A 17,812-nucleotide genomic window follows, 5' to 3' on the forward strand; every position below is an offset into this window, starting at 1 on the left:
ACAGCGGCGGCTCAATTTTGCTTCGCTCCCCTGTGCTCTAGCTGCCATGTTCAGTGTCCGGCTGGCGCACTGTGATTAGGTGTATGGGGGTAATGTGTGGAGGCGGGACTTCAGGAGTGATCTCAAACAGGCCAGCCCTACGCCTCACATGACCCCCACACGCCAGGGTGCCGGCCGGACACTGAACATGGTGGCCGGAGCGTGGGGGACACCCCCCAGGGTACGCCACTGTACAGTTGCGACCATCACTGCTCTTCATCAGGCTTATCTGCCCTATCATATCACCACAAAAACCGTACCTTTATCCCAAACACAAGGTGTGCCCCACAGGTGCAAAATCCAATCATCTAATCAGTTCAATACTACATTAAATCAACCCTCTGCCACATAGCAAACAAACCGAAGGGGAGGGAGGGAGAGAGAGAGAGAGATTATGTGTAATGAGATTATTACAAAATGAACCACAGTGTGGTCACTCAGTTCAGCCAACACACCCTTTTATATCAAAACATCCCCAATGTAACAAACAAATTAAATGCTGTTCTTTTGCATTTCTATGTGTCCTCACTGCAGGAGCCATTTTCCTGAAGCCCCAGCTCTATGCAATGGATAGAGCCGGGCGCAGTAAAAATGGCCGCCGCCTCGGGATGTGGCCAGATACAGAAAGGAAACGGGTGGGCGGGGCGCTCGGCGCTGATGGTGGGACTGCGGGACTGAGAGATGTGATCGGAGCTGGAGATGTGACCAGAGGGGAGAAGAGGCAGCACTATGATCGGGGGCCTCGGGATCCTACTACTCCCCCTGCTGGCCGGGCTGGTATCTGCAGTGTCAGGTCAGTTTGCTGTGTGTAATGCAGACTCTGTGGTCATCCATGGCACGGGGGGGGCCTTACACTGACACAGGGTCCCCACAGAGAGCAGTGCAGCTGTGCAGGGTGTCAGTCTACAGAGGAATAGAGAAGAGTGTCTACAGCTGACCATACACACCAGTGCTGACTGGTGCTTAAAATTTTCTGGGGGGGGGTGCAAACTTTTTTTGAAAAAACAAAAACTTCAATTTCAGCCACTGTGCCCATCAAATGCTGCCACTGTGCCCATCAAACGCTGCCACTGCGCCCGTCATTGTCATATACAGCCACTGCACCCGTCATATACAGCCACTGCGCCCGTCATATACAGCCACTGCGCCCGTCATATACAGCCACTGCGCCCGTCATATACAGCCACTGCGCCCGTCATATACAGCCACTGCGCCCGTCATATACAGCCACTGCGGCCGTCATATACAGCCACTGCGCCCGTCATATACAGCCACTGCGCCCGTCATATACAGCCACTGTGCCCATCAAACGGAAGGAAGTGACGTTTCATCTCCGCCATCTTGCTACACCCCACACTCCTACAAAGTAATGATAGTGAGAAGGGTCAAGCGGATATCTTGTTACACCCACCGGAGTTTTAGATTTCACAGTTATGTCTAATAGGACCCCTGATGTCTCCATAAAGATAAAGATTATCCGTCACTGCCCAAAGCTAACACTATAGCCCCTTCGCTATAGTAACAAATTGAACCACTTGCCTACCAGGCACTTACACCCCCTTCCTGCCCAGGCCATTTCTCAGTTTTCAGAGCTGTCGCATTTTGAATGACAATTGCCCGGTCATGCCACATTGTACCCAAACTAATTTTTTCATTTTCTTCACACAAATATAGCTTTTTTTTTTCTGTCAGTAACTTTTGTAACGAAGTAATTTTTCTCCTTCGCTGATGTGTGCTGATGAGGCGGCACTGAGAGGCTGAACTGGTGGGCACTGATGAGGAGGCACTAATATGTTGCACTTATGGGCACTGATAGGTGGCACTGGTGGGCACGGATAGGCAGCACAGATGGGCACTGAAGGGCATTGATGAGTGGCACTGATGGGCGACACTGGGCATTGATCAACAGCAGCGATGGGCATTAATGGGCACTGATTGGTGGCACTTGTGGGCCATGGTGGGCACCGTATGCTGGCATTGGTGGGCAATGGGGGGCACTGATTTGTGACACTTCTTTTCTTTATTGTAATCAGGGCACTGATAATCGGTTCCCTGATTACATTCCTAGATATCTCCCTGTGAGGCCATTCTGGGTGCTGTCATATGACGTTCCAAAATGAGAGCCGCACCACCCTGCCGTCATTTGACGGTGGGCGGGCAGCAAGTCTTTAAAGAGTAACTCATCTTTTGTTGAGGGGGGGAAAAAAAATTCCCCCCTGTGTGATCTAAGGGTTTTAACAAACTTTGTTGCAGATTCCTACCCTTTTGTTATTCTGAAGAAATTGCTTTGCCTGTGTGCGTCTGCAGAGTGCATCTGTACGGGAGTGGTTAATATTTTTTTTAAAAGGACAGTGTCAAAATAAAAAAATTTAGTAAAATAAATAAGGAAAACAATAAAAAAATTTTTTATTTTTTTTAAAGCGGCCCGTAGAAGCAGAAGCGCCGGCATATGAAAACTGTTTAAACCACACATGTGAGGCATCGCCGCGATAGTTAGAGCGAGAGCAATAATTAAGACCTCCTCCGTAACTCAAAACTGGTAACCTGTAGACATTTTTTAACGTCGCCTATGGAGATTTTTAAGGGTAAAAGTTTGTCGTCATTCCACAAGCAGGTACAATTTTGAAGCGTAACATGTTGGGTATCAATTTACTTGGCGTAACATTCATACAGAAGCATAAATGAAATATTACAAAAAAATTTCCGCAAATACACATATATGAACAGATATTAGATATCAGACAAAAAATATAATCACGTCATATACAAAAATAAGGACATCGAAAGCCTGGGAAATACCGCTCTCACCTGTAATACAGTTTTTGTCCGATATCTAATATCTATTCATATATGTGTATTTGCGGAACATTTTTTGTAATGTTTCATTTATGCTTCTGTATCTAATCCATTGTGTATTTATTATACAGCATTACAACGTTATATTTAGTCATACAAAGCTCCTGATGAAACTCGTTCTGAGTGAAACATGTTGAGCGCAGTATAAATCATATTGATTAAGTTCAAATGAAATTCTTCAAAATCGTCGTCTATTGGATGGATCTTTTATGTATTGTGTTTTTAGCATAAATTGTTCACTTTTTTTTGTAATAAACTCAGAGATTTTTTATCTTTGGTCTATGTGTTTGATCCCAAGGGGTCCTCCCTATATTATGTACAACTGATACCCTTAAAAGTCCCGTGAGGTTGGTTCTGTATTTGTATATTAATTTGGGATGTGGTATCGTTCGATTTGGCAGCTCCGCCTCGGTTCTGTAAATAACCTCCACACGCTGTTCCCACCTCCTCCAATATGAAATGCAGCTCCAAAGGGCTTACAAGGAGCCACACTCTTGGACCTCTAAGGAGTGAAGGGATGAGCAGCACCTGTGAGGCATTTCCAATAATCTCAATGAGTCAATCAATAAAAAAACTATATATGAAGTAGAGCTGCACGATTCTGGCCAAAATGAGAATCACAATTTTTTTGCTTAGAATAAAAAGATAACGATTCTCTCACGATTCTCGTGACATAAAATCTTTCATTCTATACAAAAAAAAATGGGCTAACTTTACTGGTTAGTTATTTTTTTTTTTTTTTTTTTATTCATTTATTTATTCAAGTAATTTTTTCAAAAAAATATTGCATTTGAAAGATCACTGCGCAAATACAGTGTGACATAAAATATTGCAACAACCACCATTTTATTCACTAGGGTGTCTACTAAAAAAAAATATATGTTTGGGGGTTCTAAGTCATTTTCTAGCAAAAAAAAACAAAATGATTTTAACTTGAAACTAGGGCCGAAACAACTAATCGATTAATCGATTATGAAATTAATCGATTACTATTTTCATAATCGATTAATCGGCCACTAACATAATGGGGTAAAAAAAACGAAAAATTAGCCCTAAATATTACTTCACCGTCCCATAGTAAAAAATTAACCCCTTACAGTGCGATTATTTGCTCTTGTACTAATTTTAGTTTTTTTAACCCCATTATCTTACTAAACATCTCAGGCCTGGGTCACACCTCTGTTTTTTTTGTGCTTTTTGCAGAAAGACACTACAGTTCATTTACATGGTTACCTATGGGACATGTTCACATCCATGATTTTTTCAGCTGCTGCGTATTTGGAAAAGACAAGGATTTTTTTTTTAACGCAAAACGGTGCTATTTTGTTTTTTTGGTTCAATATACTGCAATGGAGAAGCTGCAGAAAAGCATGTAATATTGCGTTTTTGTTGCGTTTTGCAGTGTTTTTTAATCTGCCCAACATAATATTGGCCAAAAAATATGTAAAAATGCAGATCGCAGCAAAATTACATTTTTTTTTTTAATTAACCGATTATTTGATTAATCGAAACAATAATCGGCCAACTAATCGATTATGAAAATAATCGTTAGTTGCAGCCCTACTTGAAACCAACAAATGTCAGAAAAAGATTTAGTGTGGTTAAACTTTTTTCACTTACACACACACACAGTCTATTCCATTGACGAATTGTTACAATGTTTATACTTAAGTTCAACTGGTAAAGAATGTTTTCTTGGCAGACTGCCCAGTTTTTCTCTTCCTTTCCTTTGAGGGCCGTGGCTTCAGAAGAGCAGAGAGAATTCTTTGCATAGAAAGAATTGTGAAACACTTTAGGCCCCTTTCACATGGAACGGATCAGTAATGATCTGCCCCGTGATGATCCGCTTGCTCAGTGGGGATCGCTCCGTTGTCCTCGCTGAGCCGGCGGATAACAGGGTGGTCTCCGCACACTGTACAGGGACTGCCATGTCAGCTCTCCGCTCTCCTCTATGGGGATCGGATGAACATGGACCGTCTTTCCGTGTTCATCCGATCCGCTCTGCAGACGGATAGAAAAATAGGATTTTCCTCCGTCTGCAGAATCGGACAATAGCGGAGGCGGACAATAGCGGGTGTCTGCAGATGTTCATCCGCAGACACCCGCTATCCCATAGGAATGCATGTATGTCCGTATTTCATCCGCAAACGGATGGATGAAATAAGAACATACTGTCCGCATGTGTGAAAGGGGCCTTAGTCAAGATTGCGATAACGATTCTTGACGATTAATTGTGCAGCTCTAATATGAAGAATAATCTTTTCATCCAATGTAGCACTGTTGAACAATCCCGGGGCAGTTAGTCCCCATCTATATTAGTTCAATCTTGATTTTTTTATTTTATTTAATATATATACGTATGTATATGTTATTTGTTTTTAACCTTAAAGCGGAGGTCCACCGAAAAAAATAAAAATAAAATTAAAAGCCAGCAGCTACAAATACTGCAGCTGCTGACTTTTAATACATGGACACTTACCTGCAATGTTGGCAGCCAAAGCCGATCTGTCCGTCGGCTCTCGGCTGCTGCCGCTGCCATCCTCGACAAAGTGAATCAGGAAGTGAAGCCGTGCGTCTTCACTTCCTGGTTCCCTACTGCACATGCACAAGTCGCGCTGCGCGTACTCACTGGTCCCTGCTGTGTTCTGGGACATGTGTGTCTCCCAGAATACAGCGAGGGAGCACAGAGTAGGCGCCAGAAGTGGCATAGGTCACCACAAACCCCATGGTGATCTATGCCAGGAAGTGGCATGTATTAGACAGGTATCTGCTCCCTCCTCCCCCCTGAAAGGGGCCAAATGTGACACCGGAGGGGGGGGGGGGAATTCCAAAAAGTGGAAGTTCTATTTTTGGGTGGAACTCCACTTTAACTTCAATTGTGGTAGTCATCATTGGATTACATTTAAATTGTGATAAGTATGTGTGGAATATTTTTTTTTTTCACCAGCCAAGGTAATTTTGAATGGTGTGTTTTTTTTTTTGTTTTTGTTTTTTTACATTTATTTATTTTTCTCTTTTTGTTTTTCATTTTTGATCTGTATGTTTCTGCCTTAGCAGGTTGTTTTTCACATTGCAACACAGTGTCACCATCCTGAGCACGACATTCAACCACCCACCTTTTAACACACTTGCATTTATTATGCATTCACATAACATAAACACTCTCACTAATGTTGTCACTTCCTTTCTTTCAATCACAACACATTTCCTTTATCTTAATTACAATTCGCATGCAATTGTATTTTACACATGTTTTTCATATTCCACACATATTAATCACACCAAATAACAATTTAAAATTAGTCCTCACCGCATCACTTGCAATACAGTGGTGACTCCCACAATTGAAGTTAAGGTTAAAAACAAATAATAATATATTAAAAAAAAAAAAATTAAATTGAGATGAACTAATATTACCGCCTCCTGAATGCCCATGTTTTTGGACAGCCAAATTGGCCTTTTCACTGTAAATACCATGCACCAACTTGAAAGACAAGTTGACAGCCGAATGGGAAAAAAAATGATACTCCCGGTCGCATTTGGTGGACATGAACACCCAATGTCCACCAAATGCGACCGGGAGTATAATTTTTTTTCCCATTCGGCTGTCTTAGCATCTTTTGGGGGGCAACAACAAGTGTAAACAAACCCGAAAGCTGGTTTCACATATATGTGAATTGGATGTGTTTTTAGCCACATCCAATTTGCATAACATGAATGTGAACAGTTTTCAATGGAGCCAGTTCACACATATCCGGGGCGGCTGCGGTGCGGTTTGAATAAGGGTCCTGTACATTATGGGTCTGGTTAAGGTGTGAATTCAGGTAAAAATGTGCACCTGATTAAATCCATGTTGTTTCCTCTTGACCCCCAGGTGCAAGCTACTACCCAACCACCCAGTTGGTATGGGTTGATCAGTTTAGATACTTGGGCATCCAAGTTGGGAGAGACCCAACAAGGTTTTCTTACCTTAATATACTCCTGCCATTGTTCCCAACTTCGGGCGAAGTGTGCTGGGTGATCTTCTCTGCCGCTGAACCTATTGGGATGCATTAATCGCCTCAAAATGATCTTTCTCCCTAAATTCCTCTTTCAAAACTGCCCAACTCATTCTTTAGAGCCGTGAAAGGGGTGGGGGGGCCCGTTCCAGATTGGCAAGGTCGACGCTAATTCTCCCGGTACGTTGTGATGGATTGACAGTGACACTACTGGATCTTCGGGTCTATTTCTGGGCTGCTATCTTGGTAACTGTTAGGTGATGTTTTCTTTATGCAATCCAGGGCAAATGCAACGGTGTGTCTTGAGGCTGCCATCCTGGGATCCCTTGGGGAGATGGGAAACCTGGTATATTATGGACAAAGGGCATACCCTGACCTGCCACATCCCACCAGGACCACGCTTAGGATTTGGACGGTGGCCAGGAGAAGATTTCGCCAACCTAATAGGTGGTCACCTGTTACCTCTTTGTGGGTCAATCCCAACCTTCCGCATCTTCGCTCCATCCAACGCTGTATCCTGGCCTATTCCGACAAGGCCCAGGCCTAGGGCAGCACTTTGCAGGGGGCAGCACGGAAAGAGTCCAAGCTGGCTTGCGATACACTGTTAGTGTAGCACCAGTCTTATGAGGCGGACTGGGCTGAGAGGCAAATTAGTCTAGTCTAGCACCCACATAAAGCGGCCGCACTGCTTCCGGTATGCGAGCGGCGGCCAGCATTCCACTGTGGGGGGGGGGGGGGTGCTGCTTCTAATTTTGACTGTCCTATCATCCTGGACCACAAACCTTCCTCGCTGTGCTATGTTTTCTGCTGAACCATTGGTTATATCTTCTTGGGCCTCTCCATAAAATTATCAGAAATTTGTGCTTAAAGTAGAACTATAGGCAACACTTTTGCTTAGTGTTGACCGCCTGTGGGACAGATGGAAGGCTGACGTTCCCAACCTTGACAGGTGGGACTGGGAGGACTACTTTGGGGATAGTGCCAAACTGTAGATCTCTTCCCAGGATAGGCTAATTCTAATTAAATTCTTACACAGGGTTTATTATACACCCCAGAGATATATACCCTCAAAGGTCCCAGAGCAGCTGTACTCGCTGTGGGGGAGATATCGGTACTTATATGCATGTGTTTTGGAGCTGTCTGGGAGTGACCGACTTTTGGGGAGAGGTGGAAGAGCTTATAAATCTCCACCTTCAGCTAGTCCTGGTTATTCCCGAGTTGCTGCTACTAGGTGTCTATGACGATCAAAGCCCTAGATACACTGAATTGCAAATTTTTTACTTGCTGTATTATGCTGAGTGAGATTATCCTTAATGTGGTTGTAAAGTCAATTTTTTTTACTTTTACCTACAGGAAAGCCTATAAAAAGGCTTACCTATAGGTAAAAAAAAATATCTCCTAAACCTGTATGGTTTAGGAGATATTCCCCTCGCAATGCGCCGCTGACTGCAGCGGCGCATGCGCACAGGGGATTCTCGGCTGGAAGCCCGGCAGACGCCAGACCCTGCCGGGAAGAAATCTCATGCGCGGGAGTGACGATATCGCGGCTCCAGCCACTCACAGCGCCAGATCCGCGATACCCGGAAGAAACGCAGAGGGAACATGTCAGCTCCCTCGGCGTAGATCGGGCGAGATGTCAGGGCCTCGTTCTAAGGTAAGTATTTCATAATGAGCTAGTATGCGGTGCATACTAGCTCATTATGCCTTTTCCTTTGCAGGTGAGTAAAAAAAATAATTCAGCGGGTTTACAACCGCTTTAAGTGGTATACCTGTTCCCCCTCCCTCCATAGCCTCGTGGGAAAAGTCAATAAATACTGTACTTCCTATGTACAAAATGGCATATCTCAGCAGGAACTTACCTAAGAAATATGATGGAATGTGGCAGCCGTGGACTGCACAGGAGGGGGTGGCTCCTCGTTGCTTTTGCCTGTTCGAGACTGCAGCTGCTGCACTCTCTCAGGACTCTCCTTCTCGCATCTGTTAATGGGCTCTGCTGTTTGGAATATTTGTAATTTACTGTTAATGTTCTGTGAGATTTGGATATAAGAGCTAAGCTCCTCCCTTACTGTATCCGCTATAAAAAGTCCCCTTGAAAGGGTAGGTAAATATTTAGACAATCTTTTGAAAGACATGGTGATGAAATTACCATCATATGTTAAGGACACAGGGGACGTCCTGAAACGAATTGCCGAAATTGAGGTACAAGATGGACTTTTATTAGTAGGGATTGATGTGGAATCTCTATATATGTCAATTCCCCATGAATGGGGAATTAGAGCTGTAGAAGTATTCTCAGAGAAAAATTATCCACTATGTGGTCCCCAGAACGAGTTCTTGGTCGAGTTGTTAACTTTTGCACTTAATAACAACTTTTTCCAATTCCTGACAAGCTTTTTTCAACAGATCAAAGGTACTGCAATGAGTGCACCGTGGGCTCCGGCCTACGCCTGCATCCATCTGGGGCTATGGGAATAGGAGATAGGTGTTCCATACACTATGTAACTGGGCCACGTACATACGTGGCTCAGGTACATAGATGATATTCTAATGATTTGGAGAGGTGATGAGCACTCATTGAAGGAATTTATGAGTGTTCTCAACTTGAATGATCGCAATATCAGATTAACTTATGTCTGGGATCCGGAGAAAATTTCATTCCTGGATCTCACGATTAGTTTGACTGATTCATCACTATCTACCCGAACCTTTCACAAAGATACCTCTGCTAATACATTATTGATGGCCGACAGTCGCCATCCACAGTGGCTTAAAAGCGGTATCCCAGTGGGACAGTTTTTACATATTAAACGGAACTGTTCACATGCAGAGGATTGTAAACGGGAGAGCGATGAACTTTATAACCGTTTCAGGGAAAGGGGATATTCGCATAAACAGATTAGAAGAGCAAAACAGAAAGCAGCAGAGAGGAATCGACCTTCGCTGTTGGAACAGAAGGTCCCAGTGGATGTGTCCACTGAGAATGAAGGGTCCCCAGTAAGGATAATTACTCAGTTTGGTGCAGAGTGGGAAACTGTACGGTCTATCCTTCAGAAGCACTGGAATATCTTAAGCGGTGCTCCCTGGTCTGGCCAGGATTGTGGGACCTAAACCGACAATGGTGGCCAGACGGGCAAGAAACTTAGGTGACCGATTGGTGACCTCCTGAGTATATACGAGGTACAGATGAGTCGTGGTTGTCTCAGTTTCCACGCAGCAAGGGGATGTTCCCATGTGGATATTGCCAGGTCTGTCCCTATGTACACCGCACTTCAGGATTTAGTGATGCACTAAATAAAAAAAGCTTTGAAATTCGGAGCTTGATCAATTGTGCTACCACTAAAATAATTTATATGTTGACCTGTCCATGCAATAAAGTGTACATAGGGAAGACCAAAAGGCAATTTAGAATCCGCATCGAGGAACACATGAGGGAAATCCTTGAAAAAAATCTGGATAAACCAGTTTCCCGACATTTTGCGCAGTTTCACCAAGGAAGATTAAAAGGCATGTTAGTTAAAGGGATCTATGCTCTAAATTTGTCTAATAGGAGAGGGGATTTTGATCAGATATTACAACAAAAGGAAAAGAAATGGATATTCCGTTTAGGTACACTTACCCCTAGAGGGTTGAACACAGAGTTGAGTTTACAACCATTTCTTTCCATGTAAAGTTTGGACGTTGACAAAAGATGGGTGATATTAATGGGATCTATATGGTTAATTTGTTAACAGATATACTGGGGTTGAAATGAGTTTGGATTTTGTGGCTAGTATTGGTCGCGGTTAATAAACTTCACATATTTTGCTTGGTATACTATTCCATAATGATCAATGATTGACTCACTTCTAAATAGTAGTATGGTAATCTGTTTAAATGCCACTCCCTGGATGGAGGGGGGCTTAATATATAACCCAAGGTCTGTGTCATGTCCAATATGATGTCTGGTCTGTGCCTCCTCCTGTATCTGTTTATTTGTCTATCTATGTATTCATTTCTATTTTTTATTTTTTGTTCTCTTTCCTCCAAAGATAATTAGCTCTAAATACAATGGGAAAAAAAACAGGTTGTTTTGATATAGCTGGATTACAGCTGTTTTGGTATTTTTGCTCCATCTAATTTATATTAGGGGTGTTTTTATCAGACGGGGACCAGTGCCGGTGTTCTGGCGTATAGAGTCCGGGCATCACATAGTGTCCACTCCGTACTGCGCATGCGCAGTACGGAGCAGATGAAGCTTCGGAAAATCTCCGAAGCTGAACGGCGCCTGCGCCGTGAGTGGAGGTGGTAGCCCCACCATCCAAGCGGACATAGGGTTGTGAATTTTAGAGGGTCCCTCGCGGGCGAGCTTCGCTCGCCACGCTTTGGACTCGGCCTCGCTGCGCTCGGCTCTTTTTTCTTCTAACTCTATGTCCACTTGGATAGTGGGGATGGAACCTGGACTCACGGCGCAGGCGCCGTTCATCCTCTGCAATTTTCGGAATCTGTGTTCCTGTGTACTGCGCATGCGCAATACGCAGGGGACACTATCTGATGGAGGACGCTATTTGACAAGACAGCGGATCCTACTGGCGTCCGGACGGTGTTTGTTTTATGTTGTTTGTGTATTCATGTCCCACCCCAGTCTAGTGTGTATCAGGATTGGAATAGTATTTTATAAAAATCTTGGATACCTATCCTATTCTATTACAATCTTTTTTAGGATGTTTGTAGATAGTCTTTTTTCACATAATTTTGGTCTAGTGACTTGTCTTTACAAAAAAAAAGGGGAAAAATCTTTTTTCTTATGTTTATTAGATGGTAGATATATTTTTTTTGTACTCAATAAATTTTTGTGATAATTCTATGGTTATTGTTCCTCAAAGATCCTCACTTTCTTCTGGGGGGTTCCCGTCTATGGAAACCCTCACCATTTTCTTTGTATGTATCTGTATATCGTGTGACTTTGCTATCTTACATGTTGTTTTTTTTTTTTTTTTTTTTTTTTTCTTTATTCTTGTACCATGCCGAGTTTCAATAAAGGAACATTCTGTTTTTTTGTTTTGTTTTTTGCACCTGAATCACTGAACAGAAACACACTGGACTCCAAAATGCAAACCGCACCCGCACATGTGTGAACCCAGCCTAATGGCCCGAACACACAATCCGAAAATCGGACGACAGATCGTCCTCTTTATATTTTGCATGCTAGTCGCATAACGCAAATGGAGAAGTTACTAAAGTTTCAAATTCTCGTACGACAGAATAAAAAATCCGAAGTGGTGTATTTATATTTTCGGACGACTGTACTGATTAAACGAAAATCGTACGATCTGGTATCGTATGAGAAATGTTTTCGTGTTTGTCCGATCTAATACCAGTAATATCGGATAAACTGGCTCTCGAAAGCTCTGTACTAACGATTCGATTATTGTACGATCGCATCGAAAAGTGCTATTTCTCGTCCGATTTTTGGATCGTATGTATGGGCTATTACTGTATGTTTTACATTTTTTTTTAATTCTGATCGGTTGATAAGGCCACAATCCTATCTCTATCATGCTGTCGTCGCCATTTTCAGTATGGGAATCACTTCTCGGTTCCCTACTGCACATGCCCAAATTGCACAGTGCAATGAGAATGAGTGTGTGTCCCAGCAGACAGCGCAGCGGGACAGGAAGAGGCATAGGCTCCCGTGGGAGTCTATACCCGGAAGAAGGTGCAAATACCTGTCTTAGACAGGTATCTGCACCCCCTTCTCCCCTGAAAGGTGCCAAATGTGATACCGGAGGGGGGGGTTCCGAAAAGTGGAGGCTCAATTTTTGTGTGAACCTCCACTTTAAAACCTGACAGGACGTGAGGGGAAATCTTTCTAATGGCACCTCAGATAGCAGTAAAAACCTGACAGGAAGTGAGGGGAAATCTTTACAATGGTGCCTCAGATTGCAGTAAAAATCTGACAGAAAGTGAAGGTAACCTTTGCTTTGGCCCTTTCACGTAGGCGTACTTAAGCTTATACACACGTGAGGGGTCATGTTTTGTCTGCACAAGTATTCCATACATCCGAGTACAGGCAGTCCCATTCATGTCAATGGGGACTCCCATTTTGACATTAGTCACTAACGAACTGGGCTGAAGTGTCATTAAAATACTGACTCGCACCACATAGTGCATACAACCACACGTTGGCACCCGCTGTGAACGATTGCTACAACACGCATGTATACGTGTGAATGGGCTCTTAAAAAAATAAATAAATCACAGAATTTTAAATAAATATGAAAAAAAATGTATGTTTTGTCTGTGAGGAATTCAAAAGTAATATTATTGACCATCTGCATCCCTTGAGCGAGATTTCACATTTGGGAGCATATACTGGAGGCGTTTCCCGGGTCTTCAATAAGTTGAAAAACCATGAACTGCCTGTTCAATAAAACTGAGAACAAAATAGAAGAATTTTGGGAAAAACGCATAAACACAATCTCATAATGAGGAAGATGGATGATGGAAGACTTGTGTTATTTAGTGAGATCACTTGGCACGCCATAGCCAGGGTGATGTCACACAATCTACATAGCCGCTACATAATCTCTCATGAATTATTTGTTGCAAAAAAAAATGAAATAAAAGATTTTGGATTGTGTGAATGGGAATGGCAAACTTGACCCTCAAGCTTATTTTTGGAAATCGGACAAATTATGGAATTATGGAACGGGAGGAAGGGGCGGTGAAACTTTCTAAATCTGCATACATTTCTGAATAATTGTAATTTTTATTTATTTTTTGTGTTCATTTGCGTTCTGTAGGATTTTCTCATTGGTGTTTTAGTCGTCTCATTAGAATCTTGCGTGCAAGTTTTAGACTTTGAAATATTGCATAGCTGGCACACAGTTTCCACACAGACCACAATTTAGGTGTTCTGTCTTCCCCTATGGTGATCTTTTTGTATCCTACCTCTGCATTTATTTTTGCTAACCACATCTTTAAGGCTAGCACTTTCAGAGACAGTTAGTCATATTTTTTATAATGTTGTATGTCTCCTCCACTCTGCTGATCCAATCTCTTATTTTGGGGCTTTCTATTTCTTGTCACTTTTTAGGTATCATAAAGATATGTGTATATAGTGATTTCTTCTTTAACTACTTCCTGACCGCCTGCAGTGCCAGCCGGCGCACCTATTGTGGCGGGAGGCCGTCATATGACGGCCTCCCATTTAAACAGGGAATCGATCGTGTGCGCGCATCCCTGTTTCTTCTGTGGCGGAGACACTGCTCACCACTGAAGGGGGTGAACAGCCATTGGTTATGGCTGTTTACCATGTGATCGGCCGTGATGAAGTCACGGCCGCTCACAGATGGTCACACCCCCACTGTGCACGGCGTATGCGCGCTGCACGTGCACGTCGGTTGCGGTGTGTTCCCCGGGAACACTGCTCGTCACCGACGCTGGTAAACAGCCATTGGCCACGTGATCGGCTGTGATCCTTTTGCAGCCGATCACTAAAATGTAAACAAACCGCGGTAACGAGATGTCACCGGGTTCTCCTCCTCACACACAGAGGAGGAGGTTGCGGTAACATCTCGTTACTGCTCAGTGTACACCAATCACACTGATTTGCCACCCCCCCCCAATAAAGAGGACCTGTCACCACCCCTCATAGTACCTGTCAATCACAGTCCAGAGTACCTGTCACGGCACATCAGAGTACCCGAGTACCTGTCACGGCACATCAGAGTACCCGAGTACCTGTCACGGCACATCAGAGTACCCGAGTACCTGTCGCGGCACATCAGAGTACCCGAGTAGCTGTCGCGGCCCATCTGGGTACCCGAGTAGCTGTCGCGGCCCATCTGGGTACCCGAGTAGCTGTCGCGGCCCATCTGGGTACCCGAGTAGCTGTCGCGGCCCATCTGGGTACCCGAGTAGCTGTCGCGGCCCATCTGGGTACCCGAGTAGCTGTCGCGGCCCATCTGGGTACCCGAGTAGCTGTCGCGGCCCATCTGGGTACCCGAGTAGCTGTCGCGGCCCATCTGGGTACCCGAGTAGCTGTCGCGGCCCATCTGGGTACCCGAGTAGCTGTCGCGGCCCATCTGGGTACCCGAGTAGCTGTCGCGGCCCATCTGGGTACCCGAGTAGCTGTCGCGGCCCATCTGGGTACCCGAGTAGCTGTCGCGGCCCATCTGGGTACCCGAGTAGCTGTCGCGGCCCATCTGGGTACCCGAGTAGCTGTCGCGGCCCACCTGGGTACCCGAGTAGCTGTGGCGGCCCACCTGGGTACCCGAGTAGCTGTGGCGGCCCACCTGGGTACCCGAGTAGCTGTGGCGGTCCACCTGGGTACCCGAGTAGCTGTGGCGGTCCACCTGGGTACCCGAGTAGCTGTGGCGGTCCACCTGGGTACCCGAGTAGCTGTCCCGAGTACCTGTCACAGCCCTTCAGAGTACCCAAATACCAGTCACCAGGCCACCAGAGTACCCGAGTACCTATTTGCAGCCCATGTCTCAAAGAAAATACGTTGGGGTGTTTGCTTTCCAAAATGGGGTCATTATGTGGGTAATTTCACTGTCCTGGTGGTCCAGGACCTTCAAAAGTGTGATGGGTAGGAATGAAATGAGATGTGTCATTTATGCTCCTAGAATGCCTGAAGGTACTACTTCAATTTTCGGCCTCTCTGTGGCCAGGCTGTGTAAAAGTCCTACACATGTGGTATCGCCATACTCGGGAGGAGTAGCAGAATGTATTTTGGGGTGTAATTTGTTGTATGCGTATGCTGTGTGTGAGAAATAACCTGATAATATGACAATTTTGTAAAAAAAAATCTTCATTTTGCAAAGAATTGTGGGAAAAAATGACAACTTAAAAAAAACTCACCATGCTACTTACTTAATACCCTGGAATGTCTACTTTGTAAAAAGGGGTCATTTGGGGGGTATTTGTACTTTCCTGACTTGTTAGTGTCTCAAGAAATGAGATACACCTGATGTACTGAAGGCCTGATCAGATGTGATCAATTTTCAGCGATTGGCACCATAGTTTGTAGACTCTATAACTTTCACAAAGGCCAAATAATATATACTAATGTGGATTATTTTTACCAAAGATATGTAGCAGTATAAATTTTAGCCAAAATTTATGACAGAAACAAAGAGGCATTTTTTTCACAAAATTTAAGTTTTATTTTATTTATAGCACAAAAAATAAAAAAACCCACTAGTGATTAAATACCACTAAAAGAAAGCTCTATTTGTGTGGAAAAAAGGACGCAAGTTTCATATGGGTACAGTGTTGCATGACTGAGTAATTGTCATTCAAACTGTGAGAGCGCTGAAAGCTGAAAATTGGTCTGGTCAGGAAGGGGGTGTAAATGCACTGTATTGAGGTGGGTAAAGGGCTATATAGGTTAGTCTTAGATCGTGGATGTCTGTAGGTGTAGAGATTTTAGTGTTAGGGTGGACTTTCCCTTTAAATAAGAACATGTGTGTTCCAGTGCATTTTTGATGCGTTTTACAGTGTTCCAGTGCAGGAAAAATGCAGCATGTTCTATTTTTCTTTCTGGAACTGCTAGCACTGGTGTGAACTATGCCATTGAAAACCATATAACCTACTTTCCATACGTTTTTTTGATGCAGAAAAAAATGCACTGGACTGCATGCGGTGTGAACTGACCCTTAGCGTTTTTTTTTGGCTAAAAACATTGAGCACAATAAAATAAACATTCCGCAGTAAAACATTTGAAGAACATTTTTTGAGGCCAGAAACGCATCACGGCTCCAAACACAGCTCATGTACCCATTGAGTGTAAGTATATGACTAGCATGTACTGAAATAACATGGGATATCTGTTGCTGAGCGTTGTTTGCCTCTAGGTAGGTGCAAAAATGCTCAGGTGGGAATGTGGGATCGGGCGTTTTGACATTTCACACTTCCGGGCGTGTTGGATGCCTGTGACCCCCCTCTGCATGTTGAAGGTCTATCTTGCATCCCACACATCACTACAGGACATAGCAGTGACACAGGGGGGTTGGAGGATGGAACTATAAAGGGTGGCAGGGGACACAGCCTGCCAAACCTCCAAGAAGTGTCCAATGCCAAATAGTTTATAGAAGCTGGAACGAAAAGGGAAAGTAGGAGATAGGCCATGGCTTTTTTTTTTTTTTTTTTTTCATGCAGAGCTTGAATTTTTTTCTTCTTGAGTATGGCAGGGTCTCCTTTAAGTTGTAAATTCTGTATAGAATAGACGGGTCCTCTTTGATGGTTAGGACAAGTACTAATGCGCGCTTTGCTGTATTTTCTGATGCAAAACAGTCAGTCGTTTAGGACCTCTGGAAATAGATTTATTTCTGATGGATTGGTAATGAAGAGGCGGAGGCCTTTCTACTAGTTGGGCAGCTGAATATTTCCGTAGGCTGTCTCTGTGTTCTTCACACACTCCGCTCCAGGGACTTATCACACATTGCACAATTTTGTACTTTTTTTCTTTATGGAAATCCCCAGAGGACACTTTCACTTTCCTTCTCTGTTTGCCGTTCTCTGATAAGTAACGCTTGATGGAAATTCTGGCCAGACATCACTTACGTAATGGTCAGTATGTTTGTAGAAGTCATTTGCTTCATATTACTACGGCATTGTCTATTTGCTTGTTAGGGATGACTGATACAAAATAGATTTTAATATATTTTAACTATATATTTAAATATTTGTAAAGTGATCGTAAACACACACTGCTCAATTTGCCTTATCCCTTCTCTTTTTGTATATGGATGATGGCACTGTATTTTAATAAGAAAAAAAAAAAAAAAAAAATATATATATATATAATATAATAATCTCGGGGGGGACTAGGCAGTATTCCAACACAATAACGATCCCAAACACACCTCCAAGATGACTTTTGCCTTGCTAAAGAAGCTGAGGGTAAAGGTGATGGACTGGCCAAGCATGTCTCC

The 17,812-nt window shown here is 43.6% G+C and overlaps 1 protein-coding gene across 2 annotated transcripts in view; it reads left to right on the plus strand.

Annotated features, from left to right (window-relative positions):
• Nucleotides 1-665: 665 nt before the first annotated feature.
• Nucleotides 666-17,812, plus strand: part of LOC143981830 (interferon alpha/beta receptor 1-like) — a 71,166-nt gene continuing 54,019 nt past the window's right edge. The window contains exon 1 of one of the 2 annotated variants that reach the window (XM_077479955.1): nt 666-832. In XM_077479955.1, coding sequence (XP_077336081.1) covers nt 769-832 — 64 coding nt within the window. In that variant the 5' untranslated portion in view covers nt 666-768. The remainder of the gene's footprint in view (nt 833-17,812) is intronic. The other variant, XM_077479956.1, reaches the window with a different exon arrangement.

This window comes from Lithobates pipiens, unplaced genomic scaffold (genome assembly GCF_037356315.1).
Source record: "Lithobates pipiens isolate NorthernLeopardFrog02 unplaced genomic scaffold, aLitPip1_a1.2 Scaffold_16, whole genome shotgun sequence".
Classification (NCBI taxonomy): Eukaryota; Metazoa; Chordata; class Amphibia; order Anura; family Ranidae; genus Lithobates; species Lithobates pipiens.